Source organism: Macrosteles quadrilineatus, unplaced genomic scaffold (assembly GCF_028750875.1).
Source record: "Macrosteles quadrilineatus isolate MER2022 unplaced genomic scaffold, UCM_ALF_1.0 Scaffold_6__1_contigs__length_79288215, whole genome shotgun sequence".
In the NCBI taxonomy this organism is placed as follows: Eukaryota; Metazoa; Arthropoda; class Insecta; order Hemiptera; family Cicadellidae; genus Macrosteles; species Macrosteles quadrilineatus.
In genome coordinates, this window is record NW_026542599.1 from 51,649,836 (window position 1) to 51,670,196 (window position 20,361).

At 35.4% G+C, this 20,361-nt stretch overlaps 1 protein-coding gene across 4 annotated transcripts in view; it reads right to left on the bottom strand.

The window, feature by feature from the left end:
* Positions 1–6,302: 6,302 nt before the first annotated feature.
* The window catches only part of LOC128996355 (epidermal growth factor receptor substrate 15-like 1), a 57,734-nt gene continuing 43,675 nt past the window's right edge, over positions 6,303–20,361 (bottom strand). For 3 of the 4 annotated variants that reach the window (XM_054421632.1, XM_054421631.1, XM_054421630.1), the window contains 8 exons: positions 16,764–16,934; positions 16,162–16,237; positions 15,222–15,307; positions 15,035–15,089; positions 14,787–14,857; positions 14,346–14,477; positions 10,050–10,220; positions 6,303–7,412 (listed from right to left, as the gene is read on the bottom strand). In XM_054421632.1, coding sequence (XP_054277607.1) covers positions 6,906–7,412; positions 10,050–10,220; positions 14,346–14,477; positions 14,787–14,857; positions 15,035–15,089; positions 15,222–15,307; positions 16,162–16,237; positions 16,764–16,934 — 1,269 coding nt within the window. In that variant the 3' untranslated portion in view covers positions 6,303–6,905. Of the gene's footprint in view, positions 7,477–10,049; positions 10,221–14,345; positions 14,478–14,786; positions 14,858–15,034; positions 15,090–15,221; positions 15,308–16,161; positions 16,238–16,763; positions 16,935–20,361 lie in introns of all 4 variants that reach the window. The other variant, XM_054421633.1, reaches the window with a different exon arrangement.

The window sequence follows — 20,361 nt, forward strand, 5'->3', positions numbered from 1 at the left end:
ATTTACCTAACATTTTTCTCAACAACCTTTTTAAGGCCAACACACCGGGCATTGGATGTTTGCTTGCAGACATCCATCTGTTGATGGATGGAGGCTGTCAACACATATTGAAACATCCATCCAGAGGATGGACAATCCTTGCCCCTACATATGAACTTTGTATTCACTGCCCCTTAGCAGTCAGAAAAGACTAACAACTATATGATATAAATATTCAGTAACTAAGGTGACAGATGTGGTGTGTGTTGGCCCATTTAATAAGTAGGGTAGTGATAGTTTTGTCTGCGGATAAATTTATTGCGTCTGTGAGATTCACAATTATAACCTGTCTGTTGCTATGTGTGTTGACCCATTTAATAAGTAGGGTAGAGATATTTTTGTACTGTAAATTTAAGGAGGAAAATTTTATCAAACTGTGGCCTCCCTCATTGCAAACGCAAAGTTTGAGTATAACTGCAATAAGCATTTTATACTACTTATATGCCAATCCCGTACGAAGGACGGGTACTCTGCTAGTAATAAATAAACCTTGAAATACAATTTACAACAAAAAAGTCAAAGAAAGACATCCTAGTTAATGTAGGGCCTAAGTGGCTTACTTGTGTAACAAAATTAATAAATTTATGCCACAATTTTCTAAAAAATAGGAAATTTTAATATATTAATTAAGAACTTTCTTCCAAATTTAAAAAGTTTAATTCATTAAGTTTCTATGAAAAACAATATGCCAGTAATACCACTTTTACATTGGACTGATTAGTACCAAAATACAGAGACTCGTAAATCTTGAGCTATGGTAAATGTATCAACTTTGACAATGGCAGTAATTTATTACATTTTGTTTGACTTTCCTATCCTGACAGCCCTTGTAATATTGGTAATTTTGAAACATTGATATTTGATTTATACGTTATATAAATCTGGGGTAATCTAACTAATTCTGCACCCGTTTTGAATTTGTTGAATTAAAATTCACGGTATAATGTGTCAAAAAGATCATTAATTAAAATCATGTGTTAATTGTGTTGTGTGTTAGTTTTCATTACCCTCCTTACAAATCTCATTTTGCATTTGTTATGGCTAAGAGGCTCATAACGGTATTATCTCAGTATATTTTATTCTCACTAACCATTCCTCCTGAAGACGAGCACTAGCACTACTATTGTTTACTTGAATTGCATGAACTCTAGGCACGGCTCCAGAGAGCAGGCCAGAAATGTTGGTAGATATTTCAAAGTTATAAATAAATAAATTGAATTATGTGAAAAAATATTTATACTAATTATTTTGCATTCAAATTTTTAAAATCCCCACTTTATGCGGGGAAAGCCCATCAAACCTCTCGTCCCCCGATCACACTCTTTCTAGATCCTTGTCAGGCCTACCAAAAAAATTAATCCATGGAGCCGCCGCTGTGTTCAACATAAACGGTGAATACCGTATTGAGGCATGTAATTAAAGTAAAATATAAATTGCACTTTCTGTATAGTAGTACATTGGATTGGGGTATATTGAAATAACCCCTTTTATGTCGCTGTTTCGCTGTTTGTACTAGGGAAATTATTAATGCTGAAGGCTTCAAAGTAGCTTCACTGTTTGTTATCACACAGTTGTCAACTCCTCGTATTACATACCTCTGTGCAATTCCTCACATCTTAGTTGCAGTTGCTAAATGGACGAGTATTGCCTGATGTTATTTTTTAATGTTAGAGTAGTCAAATTTTAAGTTTTGTAGGATATTTTTATAATAGGCTATTTGTTTGTGATAATAATTGCTTAAAAAAGTATAAATAGTTGGTGGTTCAAATTAAAAATAGTCACAACAGATTTGGATGAGTTTGAAAACAGAGAAAATGTAATGACAAGTGACATGTTTGCAAAGTTTGATCAATACTAGGTAGGCTAATCAATACAGTACTACTAGGCAATACAGCTAATAGTGATGTTATGTACATCTTAACAACTGGAGTGTATGTTAACTTAAGAAAATGTGGAATCAAAGGTAAAAAGACACACACGCTTAAACCACATATATTTATATTGAGCAAATATCTGTGTTTGCACGATCTCGCCAAATCCAGATATCGTTGCTCTTTTATTTACACTTCGCCTAGTTTACATGTCAGGGTGTAACAAATCCAACATTATAAATATTATATTAGACAAAACATACAACAAGTTGAACAGTAAGAGAAGGTAACATGTATAAATTCAGTACCTGCCATGGCAGTAACATTCTGGTCTTGAATGGTCCATTTTGAAAAAAACACTTTTATCTACACTAAACAATATTAAAGAGTTTTTCCTAACATCTTGTCATTAAAACTATCTCTCTTAGTTTTTTACACAATCGCGGAGTATACTCGATTTTACAATAGGATTTTTTTTATAGCTTAACATAGTAGCCAAGTTTTAGATAGAAACTAGTTGAATTTAACATAGGTAATAAGTTGTAGTTTAACAAGACAGATTCTGGGTAAAATTTGAGAAAGAAATCCCACTTTAACAAAACAATACACTTATTTTTTCAATGATTACTTGTTTATTCCATAAAAATACTACACAACACAAATTCTGTTTTATACTTAAATTAAGGAGGCACAAAGAAAGCATAAATGAATACCTAGTTAAAATATTGCTTACATTTGTGCATTTACACTACTATAATCTCACCATCATTTATGAATACTTTGGTTATGAATAAAACATGTGAGTAGAGAACTTAACATTGTAAAATATATTATCCACACTATTGTCATGTACATTCTTACACGAGTTACTACTGTCAATAACATTATAATAATTTAATGGAATGCGTACAAGGCTAAGATTTCTCAATTGAAATAAAATAAATAAATAAGCTAAAATATTACTATCGATACATATTTTCAAAATTTACAATTATCCACATACCTATTTGCATCGATTGTATGTACACTAGACGAGTTGAAATGCTAGCTAACAGAAATATGAACATTGTGCATTCCAGGCGCCCGCTTGTTGTGACAGAATCTTACATGCAACATCAAGTCCCCTCAGCAGTTACAAATGATTTTGAAAAAAATTATTTAGAATTTTAGAAAAAAATTGAGGATATTTTTTACTGGCAGTAAAAAACTTAAGGTATTTAGAAACAACAAGGAAATATATTTAACAATATCAAAATATATCATCAACCTGGAGGATATAATACTATAATGAAATAGCAAAAACGTTATGTTGTAGATACATTGCTCAGAAAAAAATATAACTACCATAACAAAAATCTTTCATGGCTTAAAAAACTTAAGTTCTCTTATAGCCCAAGCAATGTTCTTACTTGACAAAAGCAAAAATCCTGCTTAACAGGTTTAGAAAATCCAGTTAAATCCTGAATGAATAAAAATTCCCGTTCTATCTCAAGTTATCTTGCATCCAGGATAAATTTCTATCTGAGAAGCAGTAAAAATATAAATGTAGGCGTTAAGAGCTTAAAATCTTGTTTTAACCCGTATTGTGTTTTAATCCCAAGCATGGTCTGAAATTCCTGTTATTGGGATAAAAATCCTGTGTGTATAGAAACACCTAAAGATTAAAAGTATTAACTGCTTTATTAAATAACTAACTGTACAAATCTTTAGAAAATTAGTAGATTGGTTCAGAAATTTTGAAATTAGTTAACTTATATCACTCAAAAATACACTAAAGTATTAAAATACAGCTTGCTAAATGTACATTGAGCTAGTAATATTCAACAAAATAAAAAAATGAAATTGTCAACTGTACAAAACTATTTCAACAAAACCATGTTAACTACAATACTCAAGGGCCTCTATGACATCTATGAATAATTACACATATTACAAAACAAATATATACAAACAGATGTACAATCTTTGGAAATAATTCTGTTACAAAATACCCATTATGTTCTTTACAGTAAATAAAATATACAAAAAGTAGGTTCAAAGTATTCACAAGAGTGATAAACTATATTTCCAAATATGAAAATCTGACACAAAAAAGCTATCTAACAGGAACTTATTTCGTTAAAATAACTTTATCTAACCAATTTTTATTATTTAGTACAAGATTTCAAACTGTATTTAAAGAATATTGATTGATATTCTTAGTTTAATATAGGATTTCAAATGAAATAGATATACAGGGTGAATTTTAAATGAGTTCCCCCCCTACTTTTTTCTACATTTCTTAAGATATCATCTCCGGACCACGTCAGATCATTGTTGAGTAGTAAGTACTTCATTTTGACTAGGTATACATTTTTGGCCGCCATCTTGGATCCGCCATATTGGATACAAAGTTTTTTTTCAAATGTAAAGGTAGGGTTGTGACCCATTATTTCAAATTAGAATTTTACGCTGATTACAGTGCCGCAATTAGTTTTTAAAAATCTTGATTCGTTCTAAAGTTATGAGGACTTTTTATAACTTTATTTTTAGCCCATTTTAACGTTGTGTAAACAAACTAAGACCATAATCTCAAAATAGTGCTAGATAAAGATAAATATACACCACCATTCATTGTCGACATATTTTCACTTGGTTTTGACAGATGTAGTTTTTTCAGCCGCCATCTTGGAGCCGCCATTTTGAAATGTGATCAAGTAATTTAAATATGAAGGTGGTGTTGCGACCCATCATTTTGAACTACTTTTTTATACTGGACTCAATGCTGCAATCCGTTTTTGGTTATCAAGCTTTCTTGATGAAATATTAAAATACTCTTATTTAAAATTTCAATATTTCAAAATCCAAAGATGCAAATGAAAAACGGATTGCGGCATTGAGTTCAGCATAAAAAAATAACTCAAAATTATGGGTCACAACACCACCTTCATATTTAAATTAATTGATCACATTTCAAAATGGCGGATCCAAGATGGCGGCTGAAAAAACTACATCCGTCATAACCAAGTGAAAATATGTCGACAATGAATGGTGGTGTATACTTATCTTTATCTAGCACTATTTTGAGATTATGGTCTTAGTTTGTAAATGCACAATGTTAAAATGCGCTAAAAATAAAGTTATAAAAAGTCCTCATAACTTTAGAACGAATCAAGATTTTTAAAAACTAATTGCGGCATTGTAATCAGCGTAAAATTCTAGTTTGAAATAATGGGTCACAACCCTACCTTTACATTTGAAAAAAAAACTTTGTATCTAATATGGCGGATCCAAGATGGCGGCCAAAAATGTATACCCAGTCAAAATGAAGTACTTACTACTAAACAATGATCTGACATGGTCCGGAAATGATATCTTAAGAAATGTAGAAAAAAGTAGGGGGGGAACTCATTTAAAATTCACCCTGTATAGATCGTTTCCGAATTTGTTTGTTAAAATCTCCACCTACTTTAAAATGTTTCTAAATTCTATTTGAGTACAGTACCTTATATTATTGCACATAAATATCGTTTAGGAGATTAAAACGTGTGTCATTACTTATTCTTTTAAACTATGTATACTTAGAGGTTATTTTTATTTTTTATTAGCATACATGTAATTGATCTATTTAGTATTATTAAATTTGGAAAACAATTCTTTGTTAGTACAGTTGTAAGGCAATGTAAATAAATGCTAAAAATTACAAAAAATTAAAGTTCAAGGATTCTTACAGATGCACAAAAAATAAACACAAAAATAAAACAAAAAAGTAGATAATTTTGAACAAAGCTATCAAAATTTAGTTTCCACATAAAAAACTTTTAGTGCTGAGTGTTTACAATAGGCACATTACCGACTGGGTTCTTTGGCAAGGCTACATACACCCAATGCAAACCACTGTAATGTTGCTATATCAAATCACATCTATCTTTGCACCTATACTTTCAGACATCTCCACTTACTTCAACGAAACAGCAGTGTAGTGTCCATAAACACGAAAGCGAAGGGTACTGGTATAACCAAACATCCACTATATACATCGACTAGCCTACTAATAACAATATTTACATAACATGATATGAACATCGAGAATGTTGTAGCAAATTACAAAATACAAGTTGAGAATTCTCTTCCCAGCCGTTAAAGCTTACTGGGGCAAATTAAAGCTTGATGTGAAAACGACTAAACACTAACTGGGATGAACTTGTAGTTTACAATTTGTCTACAAGTAGGCCTAAAATTAGACAAAAGCGGTATTGTCGTGAAGGCATACGTCACACAAATGTGCAGCAAAAGCCATTAGTTGCTATAGTATACTTAAGGTTTCTACAGAAGTTTGAACAGTCATTCTTGCCAAAATGAAAATAAGCGATCCGACATCAAATATTTGGTACTGAATGAACACACATCATGTTAACAACTTTCAATTCTTTATGTTCAAAACGTTTACCCAAACACTTGTTTGATTAAAAAGTATAGGGAAGAAATATAAAATTATAACCAAACTTTAGAAAAATGAACACAATGTCTAGATCGAGTCTAACCCTACAATTATTTCAAATAAAACTATGAGTGTGTAGTTTAAATAAACAGGCACATTAGGGTTTCTTGCTTATGTCTAGGGTTACTATTCATTAGGTCGCCGTATTGGAATACAGCCATAGTGGTAAGTCAATTGTCAACTTAAACTCAACAGTGAAAAACATCTAAAAAGTAACCATATTTAATAGAAACAATTTCCAATTATAAACAAATTTAAATCTATGTCAGTACTATAGGGCCTTAAAATAATATCGTACACATTTGATGGCACATAACAAAAACCATGAGACTATCCTAAGTTGCTGGAAGACTAAAAAAATAATCAAAAAACCTATAGAACGTTTTTGAAAGGTCGCAACGATTGTGGTAAATTTTTGTAAACTCAGTCAAAGTAAACAGTTTGTGTAGGAACTGAGGACACTTCTCAGACCTGAAAACTCGGCCGATTCCGACACCGAGTTACGATTTGGATTGTCAGGAGAGGATTTTTGAAAACGGTCCGCTTCGCTTCTTCTCCTTTTTGCTCAAAGCCAATGCGAGTTCCAAATCCGCCTTTTCCCTTTCAGCTTGCTTACGCCTCTCCTCCTCCAGTCGAAGGCTCTCTGCAGCTGCCCAAGCCAACTGTTGGTCTTCCGACGGAAGTGGTGAAGGTGTGTTTTTCCCATTCATCGGCGTCTTCTTGCCATTAACACTCTTGCTAATCGTTGGTGTCAGTTTACCGTTCACAGGCGTGTTTTTACCACTATCAATTATTTCCATTCCGAACGGGTCCAGTTTTGCAGAACTATTTGATATGCTGGGGATAGATCCATCCTCGTCGTCAAAGGGATCGGCAAAGTTGAATGGATCCTCGTAGCGATAGTCCCTGAACGGATCCTCTGTGAAGTCGAGTTTTGGAACCGGTGGTGCAGGAGCACTGGGTGCAGGAGCACTCGGCACACTCGGTACGGCCGGCGCAGCTCTCACAGGACTTTCAGCAAACTAGGCAGATTGAACAGGGTGGGAGAGGGAGGGAAGAAACATTAAAAACTTAATATAATTAAGGCTTAGTGTTACAAAAATAATAAAATCATAAAGAACCGAAAATCCAACAGGAAAGGAGGAAAAGCATAACTTGGTTAGACACTTGTTAGTAAGACAATACGAAAACATTGCAGAAGTATATTCGGGAAATTGAGCACACAACTACAGAAACAAGGAGATTAGTTTGAAAAATCAACTATAATAAAAAACTTTTAGGAAGAGAATGTTTTAATATGTACAAAACAAAATGATCCCAACTGAGTGTATTTTTATAACTTGTAGTTGTAAATATTGTAAACTGTAAATAATTGTAACTAGTGGCTTGTAGGGACATAAGTCCTTTTGTTAAGGCCCTTTTGTGAAGGTTTAACAAAATTAGTGTAAAGTAAAGTCATCCCATTGACCAAACGTAACCCTAGATTTTTTTCTGGTCAACTTTAAAAAAAACTACAATTAGTCTAAGTTTATGAGAAAGATTTGAAGGAATTTTCATGGCCAGGAAATTAATTTTGAACAAGACCCTCTTAGACTTTTTTTATCGCACTTCTTCACCTTAAAAAAAAACGCCATACTTCTACAATTTGTAAAATGTCTTTGATTTTCAACGAGTTTTTAGTTTTTAACATTTATTTTTTGGACATATATTTGTACTTTTAATGATCCCAACATTGAAAGATAAGTGCCTTATGTGACATTTTAAAATTATAACCCACTAAACAAATTTTAAATGGCGTGTTTTCAATAAAAAATGTTGTTTTAACGTTTGTTGGGTCAAACAACGCACGGGTGGTCTGATTCACCCTGTATTGGCCAAATGTTACCACTACTTTATTTACAAAAGCATAGTTGAATGTGCTACACACAGAGTGAGCCTTGTTACTGTGACAGTTTACAATACATCAGCCAATTCTGACAGAGCTCAATTCAATTACATCCCTTTTTATTGGAAATATAAAGATAATGAAGTGTAGGCTGTCTTTCTATAACCAGCAATGTCTAGCTGATCGAACACTACTACTATTGAATTAATATCAATTATTTAAAGTCTCTCCTTTTAAAAACATTTTAAATAAAACTTGTAAGAGAATGTTGTTGTTTTCTTACTTTTTACCAAGCAAAGAGTCATTAAATAAAATCTACACATCCTACCTGGGCAACTAACCTAGCCCAGTCGGGAGAATTTCGAGGAAAACTAAGAAGGAGCTGAATATGTTCTGTCGAGGGTATTACGCTGATAAGGCAACTGACAGGCAAGGAAGAGGAGTGGTGGCACTGATAACACACATGCAAAATAATTTTACAGAACATGCTGATGCATTCTTAAGCATCACGAGCACAAGGTTGAATCATACTATAATGGATTTTTAAATTGTCTGAGTGAAATTGTTGAGAAAACTTAAATTACATAATGGCAACCCTGCATAGTAGCTCAATCAGTTTTGTGTACACAAGTTCTACAAGCTTTTCACCCGATAAACTGGCAGTCTGGATTTCTTGAATTTTATGTAATTCATAGAGCTATAGGTATTTGCAATAGCAACAATTTTATTTGTTTTATGATCGATCAATTTAAGAATGCATCAACTGTAGAAAATATTTACATAGCCTACTTAAAAAAAATTAAAGTCTAAGAGATTTCTAAATTCGGACACGCAGGCAAAAAAAAGAGTCATAGAAATAACCTAACCAATGATATTTTTAATGTTTTACCACATAGTGGGATTATAATAATAAATTACATTAAGAGGGGGATGTTTAAGTTCACATGTGGCTCTATTATTTTACAAGGATACTTACCCCGTCCTTAATTTTTAAAGGTTTTTTCCAAGGAAATTTTAAAACATCGACTATAAATTGAGATGAGTTTTACAACCTACATCAGATTTAACATAAAGTGTAAAATATTTAAGTCTTATCATCTTAAAAAAAAATTAATTCCATTTCCATTGAAAAATTTCTTTTTTTATCAACTTCACTACAGTACCTGTTTATTTTAGAAATGAAGCTCCATACTTAAAGATCAGTTAGTATTGTTAGTTTTCATTCGAAAGATCCAAATGTTAAGTGAAATACTCAAATAGCAGATTATTTATAAAGCTTTTTGGCAACACAGTACATCCTTGTTTTATTATGACATGCTGAGATTGCAAGCGGTTTTAAGAAGGCAAAAAACAATAGATTATTTATTAAAAATTTTCAAAGATCAAATATATCTTTGGAATTGTATATACATCTCATAACATACAGGAAAAACATTTTAATAAGAAAACATTTTCTTATTAAAATGTTTTTCCTCTCATTAAATTATTACAAATTTTTAAGGGAAACATGAATCAAGTAGGCTACTAAAAAAAAGGATTGTAATACAGTATATGTATTTACTAATTTGAATAAGATTGCAAAAATCTTCAATGTGTTAATAAACTTGTGTTCAAATAGTTGTACTGGGTATTAATTTATCCCCTAACAAATATTTACACCGTTTATCATCAAAAAAATGTATTTTAAAAACTAAACTATAAGACTACAAATTACGCTTTTAAGTCACACAGCCAAAAACAAACATCTATCATACCTACAATAAACTCCACTCACCTTACTGTTGAAATTTGAAAAGTCAGCAAAACTATTGCTGGATGCAAACGGGTCGGACCCAAATGGATCTGATGTGGAGTTGGCCGCTGGGGCATTGAATGGGTCAGCAGGCGTTGGGCTTGGGGTTGGCGGCTGCAGTGGGCGAGGAGGGGCGGGTCTGGGCGGCGGCACCTGGCGAATTTGAAATAAAATATCAATTTCATGTTGTTAGCCTCCTGATCACTGGTATAGTAATAAATAATGGTTTAAATATACTATCAAAGTGATCCTTTGCAGTCTATATAGGCTACTGCAGTTTCGTTCCCGATGGAAACTTCATCAGGCTGTCAAGGACATCAAATATCGTTCCAGAGGAAGTCGTTGAAGTTAAAATCCATCGATGTTACACATTTAATTACACACAAACAAAAAGACGAAGAATAAATAAAAAATTACAAAAACACTTCCTCTGGAACAAATTTTTATGTCCTTGGTTGATGTTGTTGGTTAGGGTAAAGGGGGTTAAGGTGTGTTTTTTGATTGAAATGTTGATAGCTTAGTATAAAATGAACGAATTTGTCAAATTTGATGAAAATGTATACATAAACACAAGCAAACTCAGTAGTTTAGTCCTAACCCCATTCGGATAAGTGGGAATCGGAATAAATAGATTTGAATTGCTGACCATGAAGTTTGCAGATAATGATCACGGTTTTGCCACGATTGCGGAGATCGATGGTGATGTTGCTGTGACCGCCAAATATGTTCACAATTTTACTGTCACTCCAAAATATTTTTAAATTTTGCCGTAACCACAGGTGATCACAAAAACCTTGAAAGATTTTACAACTTCACTTTCACTACGCCTAGTTTTTGTTTTTGCAATTGCAGAAAGTGTCTACAAAGATGTGCAATAAATAATTTGAAGGGGTGATGTTCATGGTTTTGCAGGGATTTGGGGAGACGATGATGTCTCTGCAACCGTGGAACGTGGAAGAGGTTTGCAATTTTGCTGTTACCAAGGAAGAAGCTCTTGTTTCCGCTGTGACTGCAGATGATATTCTCGATTTCACATTAGCTTCGTAATAAAATCTTAAAAAATAATAATACAAGGCATATATTAAAATAGTGGGACTCATGTAGGACTAGATGAATTTGGTCCCCAAAGTCTCTTTTCTAAATTTTTAAAGTTGTCTTTAAAATAATGGTGGTCGGATCCGGATATCGGACTACCGGATCCGAGCTAGAACCGGCACCCGATCGGATCCAAAAAATTTCAGACCTTGTGCTGGATTCTGTTTTGACGGATCCGATTTTTTCAAACACAAAGCTGTCTGTATCCATGAAAGAGACCGATTTCCCCACGATTTGTTTACTAACACAAAGCTGTCTGTATCCATGAAAGAGACAGATTTCCCCCCGATTTGTTTAGTAACACAAAGCTGTCTGTATCCATGTACAAGACCGTTTTTCCTCCAATGTTTGTCTCTTGATGCAAATAACTTGAAGGCAAGGCCATGCCTCAGTCTTTGTCTCTTGATGCAAATAACTTATATGGCAAGGCAGGTTATGTCTCAGTGTTTGTCTCATGTTGCAAATAACTTATATGCCAAGGCCATGACTCAGTGTTTGTCTTTTGATGCAAATAACTTATATGCCAAGGCCATGACTCAGTGTTTGTCTTTTGATGCAAATAACTTATATGGCAAGGCCATGGCTCAGTATTTGTCTCTTGATGCAAATACCTTATATGGCAAGGCCATGACTCAGTGTTTGTCTTTTGATGCAAATAACTTATATCGCAAGGCCATGTTTCAGTGTTTGTTTCTTGTTGCAAGTAACTTATATGGCAAGGCAATGACTCAGTGTTTGTCTTTTGATGCAAATAACTTATATGGCAAGGCAGGTTATGTCTCAGTGTTTGTCTCATGTTGCAAATAACTTATATGCCAAGGCCATGACTCAGTGTTTGTCTTTTGATTCAAATAACTTATATGCCAAGGCCATGACTCAGTGTTTGTCTTTTGATGCAAATAACTTATATGGCAAGGGCATGACTTAATGTTTGTCTCTTGATGCAAATAACTTATATGGCAAGGCCATGACTCAGTGTTTGTCTTTTGATGCAAATAACTTATATGGCAAGGGCATGACTTAATGTTTGTCTCTTGATGCAAATAACTTATATGGCAAGGCCATGACTCAGTGTTTGTCTTTTGATGCAAATAACTTATATGGCAAGGGCATGACTTAATGTTTGTCTCTTGATGCAAATAACTTATATGGCAAGGCCATGACTCAGTGTTTGTCTTTTGATGCAAATAACTTATATGCCAAGGCCATGTGTCAGTGTTTGTCTCTATATGCAAATAACTTATATGCCAAGGCCATGTCTCAGTGTTTGTCTTTTGATGCAAATAACTTATATGGCAAGGCCATGACTCAGTGTTTGTCTTTTGATGCATATAACTTTTATGGCAAGGCCATGACTCAATGTTTGTCTTTTGATGCATATAACTTATATGGCAAGGCCATGACTCAGGGTTCGTCTCTTGATGCAAATTACATATAGGCCTATGGCAAGACCATGTCTTAGGGTTTGACTCTTGATGCAAATAACATATATGGCAATGACATGTATCTTTCTGAACCGAATCCGACCCGATTTTTTGGATACCTGCACACCTCTAGTTTTTAGTTTTGTACCTGGATGATAAGCTAATGGCCTATAATCCCATTTTGAAAATATCCGGTTATTATTTCAATTTCAATCCCACCCGATGCTTCGTGATCAAAAAAATCATCAAGTTTTTGGTCTTGTCCATCACTATAAAATACCCTGTGTCTGTGTACAAGATTATCTCTGTATATACAGGGTGAATAAAAAGTCAAGACTCCCCCATCTAATATTTTTCTAAGTTAGAACACAGTATAGACTTCTTGTACGCAGACACGGGGTATTTTACTTGTAGAACTTCACATAACCAGCTATCAGTACTGTGGACCTGGAACGAATTTAAGTAAGAGATTAACAAGAGGTGATCCAGGCATAAATAAATTGGATGCTGCATGCAAAAACCACGATAAAGCATACTCAAGATCGAACTATATGGTAAAATATACACATATACCCTTTTGGTGGCTGTGCAAACTTAGTGCATTTTATGATTTTGAAAATTGTTAGTGTCCCCAAAAAATTAGGGATTATGTGCTCAACTGGAGATTACTCTATACAGGGTGGTAAAAAAGTCCCAGGACAGTTAAATATTTAAAAAAATAATGTAGATAGAGCTACAATACTTGGTACAAAGTTACAGGGCATAAAACTCTATTTTAACACATATTCAGTGATCCAATAACTCTTCAGGGGAATGGCCTACAAGGAGTCAGAAGAAAATCTTAAACGGAAGCATAGGTCAATATGCACATCAAATTAAAGGTCTTTTTTAGTAGCAAACCACACTTCATAAGGTTGATCCTGCGCAAAATGGCAGATGTTCAAAGATTTCTCGAATCCGCCATTTTGAATCTTTGAACGACTGCCATTTTTTACTCAGGCATTCTTTTGAGCTTAAATTTACGGCATCGTAATCTACTAGTGAAGACCTTTAATTTGATGTGCATATCGACCTATGCTTATGTTAACAATTTTCTTCCGACTCCTAGGGCTGTGCCCCCTGAGGAGTAAGCGTATAATAGCATTGTAAATTTAATGAATCTTTGAACAACTGTCATTTTGCGGAGGATAAACCTTTTGAAGTGCGGTTTGCGGCATTGTATTCTACTAAAAAAGACCTTTAATTTGATGTGCATATTGACCTATGCTTCCGTTTAAGATTTTCTTCCGAATCCTTGTGGGCCGTCTCCCTGAAGAGTTAGTTATTGGATCACTGAATATGTGTTAAAATAGAGTTTTATGCCCTGTAACTTTGTACCAAGCATTCTAGCTCTATCTGCATTATTTTTTAAAATATTTAAATGTCCTGGGACTTTTTTACCACCCTGTATATAAGATATATTACCTTTAAACATTACCAATTTAATTTTAAACAGTATGATTTAAATTGACATTCTGTTAATTACGTTTTTTTTTTTTAACCCACCCTTATGACAGTTTGTATCTGGATCCGGATCCAAAGATCCAACATTTTCTTGGATCCGCCCATCACTACTTTAAAAAGCTTGATTAGTAATGATACATTATTCCATAGGTTACCAAATATTTTAATTTTAATGTCAATTTCTAAAAGGTTGGATCAAAAAACCTTTCCTGGAGTTTACATCTGGACCTTACTTACATATTTGTAATGTATTTACCTTGCTCTTCTTGGGTGGCAAAGCAGGGCTCGGAGACTCAGGGCGAGGAGGCGGCCCAACAGCAACAGAGTCTCTAGTGGGGGCGTGCAGGATAGCGAACGGATCACAACCAAACGGGTCTTTGTTGGCAGCCTGGCGAAACCGAATAACAGTTAAGTGAAACAAACCAAAAATTAGATGTACCAAATTTAACAAGTTTTAGGGGACGTTAGTTTAACTAGAAACCCCGTTATTTGGACTTGAATCGGTCCCAATGAGTCTAGAATAAGAGGGAGTCTACTGTATATACAAAAACACTTGTAAATAAATACTAATTTGTAAAAGAACTACTAATCAACTTTATAACACTAATTTAAATCATTTATAATATTGGGCTTATTTAAACAAATGGTTGTAAGTAGAACATTGTTTTTACTTTTCAGTTTAATTAAAAGCACTCACTTCTTCTTGTTGGGGCGTTTTTGAAGTCTTTTGCCTTCCATCACCAAAGGGGTCAAAAGGATCCGATTTACCTAAAACACGTTGTTGAAACATAAATACAACAAAACTAATCCAGTAAGAAATATTTTATCGAATACATTGGTCGTAAATGAACGTAAAGCCAAAACAATATTGAAAGGGAATCAAGAAGATGTAAAGTTCAAAAATTTCCATTCAGATAGTTAAATGCTTACTAACAAAATACATACCATTAGATATACTTGAACCAAATGCACTGGCAAACGGGTCTGGAGCAAATGTTTCCTGTAAAATAAAGAAAGTGTAGTTAAAACACATTGAATTTTGTTGTATAAACGAAATTTGCACAATGGTTGTTTTAACTTAAAGTTAAAAGCTTTGGAGGGATGAGAAGTAAAACTTGGCAAATAAACTTACCACAGGTTTGTTAAAGTCTGCAGCAAATCCTCCACTCGAAGCAAAGGGGTCTTGATTTGATGCAGCAGATGGGTTAGAAAATGGATCTGTAAACAACAACGCGTAAGTGATAATACAGTATACGAAACCAATATGATTTTGTTAAATATTAATTGTAAATGTTATCAGCAAAAACTATAGCTAACAAAACATAAGTTATACTACTTAAAAAAAAATATCAGAACAGAAATATACAAATTTTAGTGAGAGCCATGAAGCTGATTAAAGAGTGTTTCAACATCAGTGTTATATGACGTTTTATTGTGTATTTATATAATTATAAGCCCCTGAGTTTTTTTCTCAGGTAACTAGCTGGACCCCATCTCGTCCAGAAATACAGTACTCTCTAATCTGAGTAAAAATCTTTTATTGATTTTTTGTTTTTAATACATTACAATGTAATTATATTCTTGGTCTTCCAGAAATGATTGTAATGATGTTGAATTGGCGAAGATAGTGGCTGACATTTCGAGCTATAGGCCACTACCTTTGCCAACTCAACAACACATCATCTCATGAATATCTAGACAGTGTATTATTAGGCCTACTGTGGAAGCATACCATCAAGATTAAGTTGATCTCAGCTATACACACACAAACTCAAGAATTAATTGCTTGAAGTTAATTAGGACAAGAAACAATTCTGTTCAAAATAAGGATATGAGATTTAAACATTACTCAGCAAGGCCACAACAGAACCTTTGGTTTTATTTAAAAACCGCCATTGCTTAACACTTAACTTAATATTTTTTACAATCACTATCCAATATCCAAATCTATTGAAATTTAATGTAGAAGAGTAAAAATCACTTTACAATTAATTATTTTGTTAAAAGTAGCAAGCACAATATGTTATTTGAATAAATAATAGAAAATACAGTAAATAAAACAACATAGTTACCATTGGCAAAGTTATTATTCATAAAGTTGTCACCCGTTGGTCCGTTTGTGAAGGCATCGTTACTTGGGTCATGTAACTGAAAATAATAAAAAACCTATATAAACTTCATCTACATTTAAACAGTATGGTTGTGATGGCATAAGCCTGTTATCTCCAACAATGTTATTGAGAAAAGTTGGATTAAATGTTCTGATAAAAATATTACTAACAGAACAGTACTTTAGTATTTAATTTGTATTATAATTTGTTACTTGTTTAACCCATTGAAACTAGATTTATTCACTTTCCTATTAGTTAATTCATTTAATTAACTTTTTCTAAGTTATGTATTTTTATATTTTTTATTATAGATGTATTTCAATACAAAAAGTCCATCTTTAAGAGAAATAAAAGCAAAAAATGAAAAATCTATGTCCTCCTCTAAGGTAACGTGATACTACAGTCAGTATTTATATCCTTAAAAGATCCAAAGCCACTGTGTTGTTGCCCGATTCAACTAGGCACATGATTGCATTCTTTTTAGTTAGGATAAGAACCTGTTCTAGGTCGATTGAGGTTGTTCCCCCCAGGACTAACAACAATGAAAATCAGCTGTTCATTACCTGTTCGGAAACCAGTTTGGTGTGTGAAGGGTCGCGGAACTCTGGCTGTAGATGCAGACACGTATCTGGTACACTGGTCACGTCACCACTTGTAGAGGCAGTCTCAACACGCCCGATCGCGTCTTGTATCTGACGTTGATGCTCCTCTAGCTGGGTAATACTGGCTTTCACCTGGCAAAAACAAAGTTTTATGTTACCCTACGTTATTCAAGGTTTTTGAAGGTAATTTTTGTGGTGTTAAAAAAGATCAGAGGGCTTTGGTAAGTAAGAATAACACGCCATTTTTAAAGACATAAACATGAAAAATCGGTACGGGACCTTGGTATTACCATGTCACCTACAATAAACAGGGTGTCTAGTTTATTTCCATTATAAAATTCAAGACTAATTCCAGACTTTTCAAGACTAATTCCAGATTTTTCAAGACTAGTTTTTTCAACAATTAGTGCGTGTTGATACCAAAATGTATCGATTCTCGATTCTTGATACTGATACCAATTTTTATAGCTTAACAAAATTTTCTGAATAATACTACACCAACCCCTGTCTTTGTCATAAAGTAGTATTATGATAATGTGGTGTTTTCAAGTAAAGAAATAATGCAGCAATAAAAAATTCTAACTAGCAAATTTGTTTTTTTTTTTTCATGAACTCTTCCATGTACAGTACGTTTAGACATCATCATTGACTGCAGCAGTTACAGCAACGTGATCGTCGTCGTCCGCGATCACGGCAAAATCATGAACATTTCCCGCGGCCTTGTAGACATCAATGACATCATAGTCGTCTCCCGCTGTCTCAGAAACGTCATCGTCATCGTCCGCGATCGCGGCAAAATCATGAACATTTCCCGCGGCCGTGTAGACATCATCGTCGTCTCCCGCGGTCACGGAAATGTCATCGTCATCTCCCGCGGTCACGGAAACGTCATCGTCGTCGTCCACGATCGCGACAAACTCATGAACATTTCCCGCGGCCGAGCATATATCATAGTCGTCTCCCACGGTCACGGAATCGTCATTGTCGTCTCCCGCGGTCACGGAAACGTCATCGTTATCTCCCGCGGTCACGGAAACGTCATCGTCATCTCCCGCGATCGCGACAAAATCATGAACATTTTCCGCGGCCGAGCAGATATCATCGTCGTCTCCCGCGGTCACGGAATCGTCATCGTCGTCTCCCGCGGTCAAGGAAACGTCATCGTTATCTCCCGCGGTCACGGAAACGTCATTGTCATCTCCCGCGGTCACGGAAACGTCATTGTCATCTCCCGCGGTCACGGAAACGTCATCGTCGTCTCCCGCGGTCAAGGAAACGTCATCGTTATCTCCCGCGGTCACGGAAACGTCATTGTCATCTCCCGCGGTCACGGAAACGTCATCGTCGTCTCCCGCGGTCAAGGAAACGTCATCGTTATCTCCCGCGGTCACGGAATCGTCATCGTCGTCTCCCGCGGTCAAGGAAACGTCATCGTTATCTCCCGCGGTCACGGAAACGTCATTGTCATCTCCCGCGGTCATGGAAACGTCATTGTCATCTCCCGCGGTCACGGAAACGTCATCGTCGTCGTCCGCGATCGCGACAAACTCATGAACATTTCCCGCGGCCGAGCAGATATCATCGTCGTCTCCAGCGGTCACGGAAACGTCATCGTCGTCTCCCGCGGTCACAGAAACGTCATCGTTATCTCCCGCGGTCACGGAAACGTCATCGTCATCTCCCGCGGTCACGGAAACGTCATCGTCGTCGTCCGCGATCGCGACAAACTCATGAACATTTCCTGCGGCCGAGCAGATATCATCGTCGTCTCCCGCGGTCACGGAAACATCATAGTCATCTCCCGCGGTCACGGAAACGTCATCGTCGTCGTCCACGATCGCGGCAAAATCATGAACATTTCCCGCGGCCGTGTAGACATCATCGTCGTCTCCCGCGGTCACGGAAACGTCATCGTTATCTCCCGCGGTCACGGAAACGTCATCGTCGTCGTCCGCGATCGTGACAAAATCATGAACATTTCCCGCGGCTGTTTAGACATCACCGTCATCTCCAGCGGTCACGGAAGTGTTATCGTCATCGTCCGCGATCACGGCAAAATCATGAACATTTCCCGCGGCCGAGCAGATATCATCGTCGTCTCCCGCGGTCACGGAAACGTCATCGTTGTCGTCCGCGATCGCGGCAAAATCATGAACATATCCCGCGGCCGTGTAGACATTATCGTCGTCTCCCGCGGTCACAGAAACGTCATCGTCGTCGTCCGCGATCGTGACAAAATCATGAACATTTCCCGCGGCCGAGCAGAAATCATCGTCGTCTCCAGCGGTCACGGAAACGTCATCGTCGTCTCCCACGGTCACGGAAACGTCATCGTCATCTCCCGCGGTCACAGAAACGTCATCGTCGTCGTCAACTATTGCGGCAAAATCGTGAACATTTCTCGAGGCCGTGTAGACATCATCGTTGGCTTTTGCAGTCACGTAAACACAAGACGACGATCGCGGAAAAATCACGAAAATTCCCGACTTTGAAATCAAATTTAAGACTAAATCCCGACTTTCAAGACCATTTTGAAATTCAAGACTAATTCCCGACTTTCCCGATTTTCCCGACTACTAGACACCCTGAATAAAAAGCTTCTTCCCTACAGGGGAAAATCGCAAAAAAAACCCAAACCCTTCAAATTACTTTGTGTAACGACATAAAAAAATTGGTTGGTGTAGTAACAAATTTATACAAAAAAATCAGTAAAATAAAAAATTATTAGTATCGAGAATTCATTTTTTTTAGGTAACTGTAACAACGGATCTCTATATAAAACATAACAGGATGGATTACACCATTGTGTCAAAACATGTCCTAACCTCCAAATAAATATTATTAATCTAAGGCTGATTGACGGTTTAGTGAGTAATATTCTTACATTACCCTCCACTCAAGGTACAAGGTACCATGCAGTTTAACTCGACAATGGAAATGTTTTTGTATTTATCTATTATTTTTTAGGTTATGTTCTTTTATGCCTTTTATCATGTATGTATTTGAACACAAAATGTCCCTTTTTAACTATGATTAAAAGTAAAAAATCTGTGTCCTCCTTTTCTACACCAAGGTAAAAAGAAGCAAAACAGGTGTTGTGTGCAATCCATATATTATAAATTATTGGTTTTTCTTTTCCAAATTGGTTTGGCTCTTCTACCCGACCAATTTTCATAATGTTGGCCTTAAATCTTATATATTAAAAAAATTTGGATCCGTGTTCATTTGACTCTGCTACCCGACCAATTTTCAAATTGAAGGTATGCACACACAGATTTGCCATCAAGCATCGGCATATATTTTAAAAATTATGGGGTTTTCTTCTCCGAGTTGGTTTGGCTCTTATACCCAACCGATTATATCATAATTTTGATCTTACATTTAAGGTATAGAAGCACAGATTTGCCATCAAGCATCATCATTCATTTATCTACTTAATTACTTGACCCAAAAACATAAACTAGATTTTTTTTTATTTTTACTTCAATTAAAGATGTATTTCAGCAGTTCCAATTACATTCCTATTTGTTTTGGTCTTAGAATCTTCAGTGAAATCTTG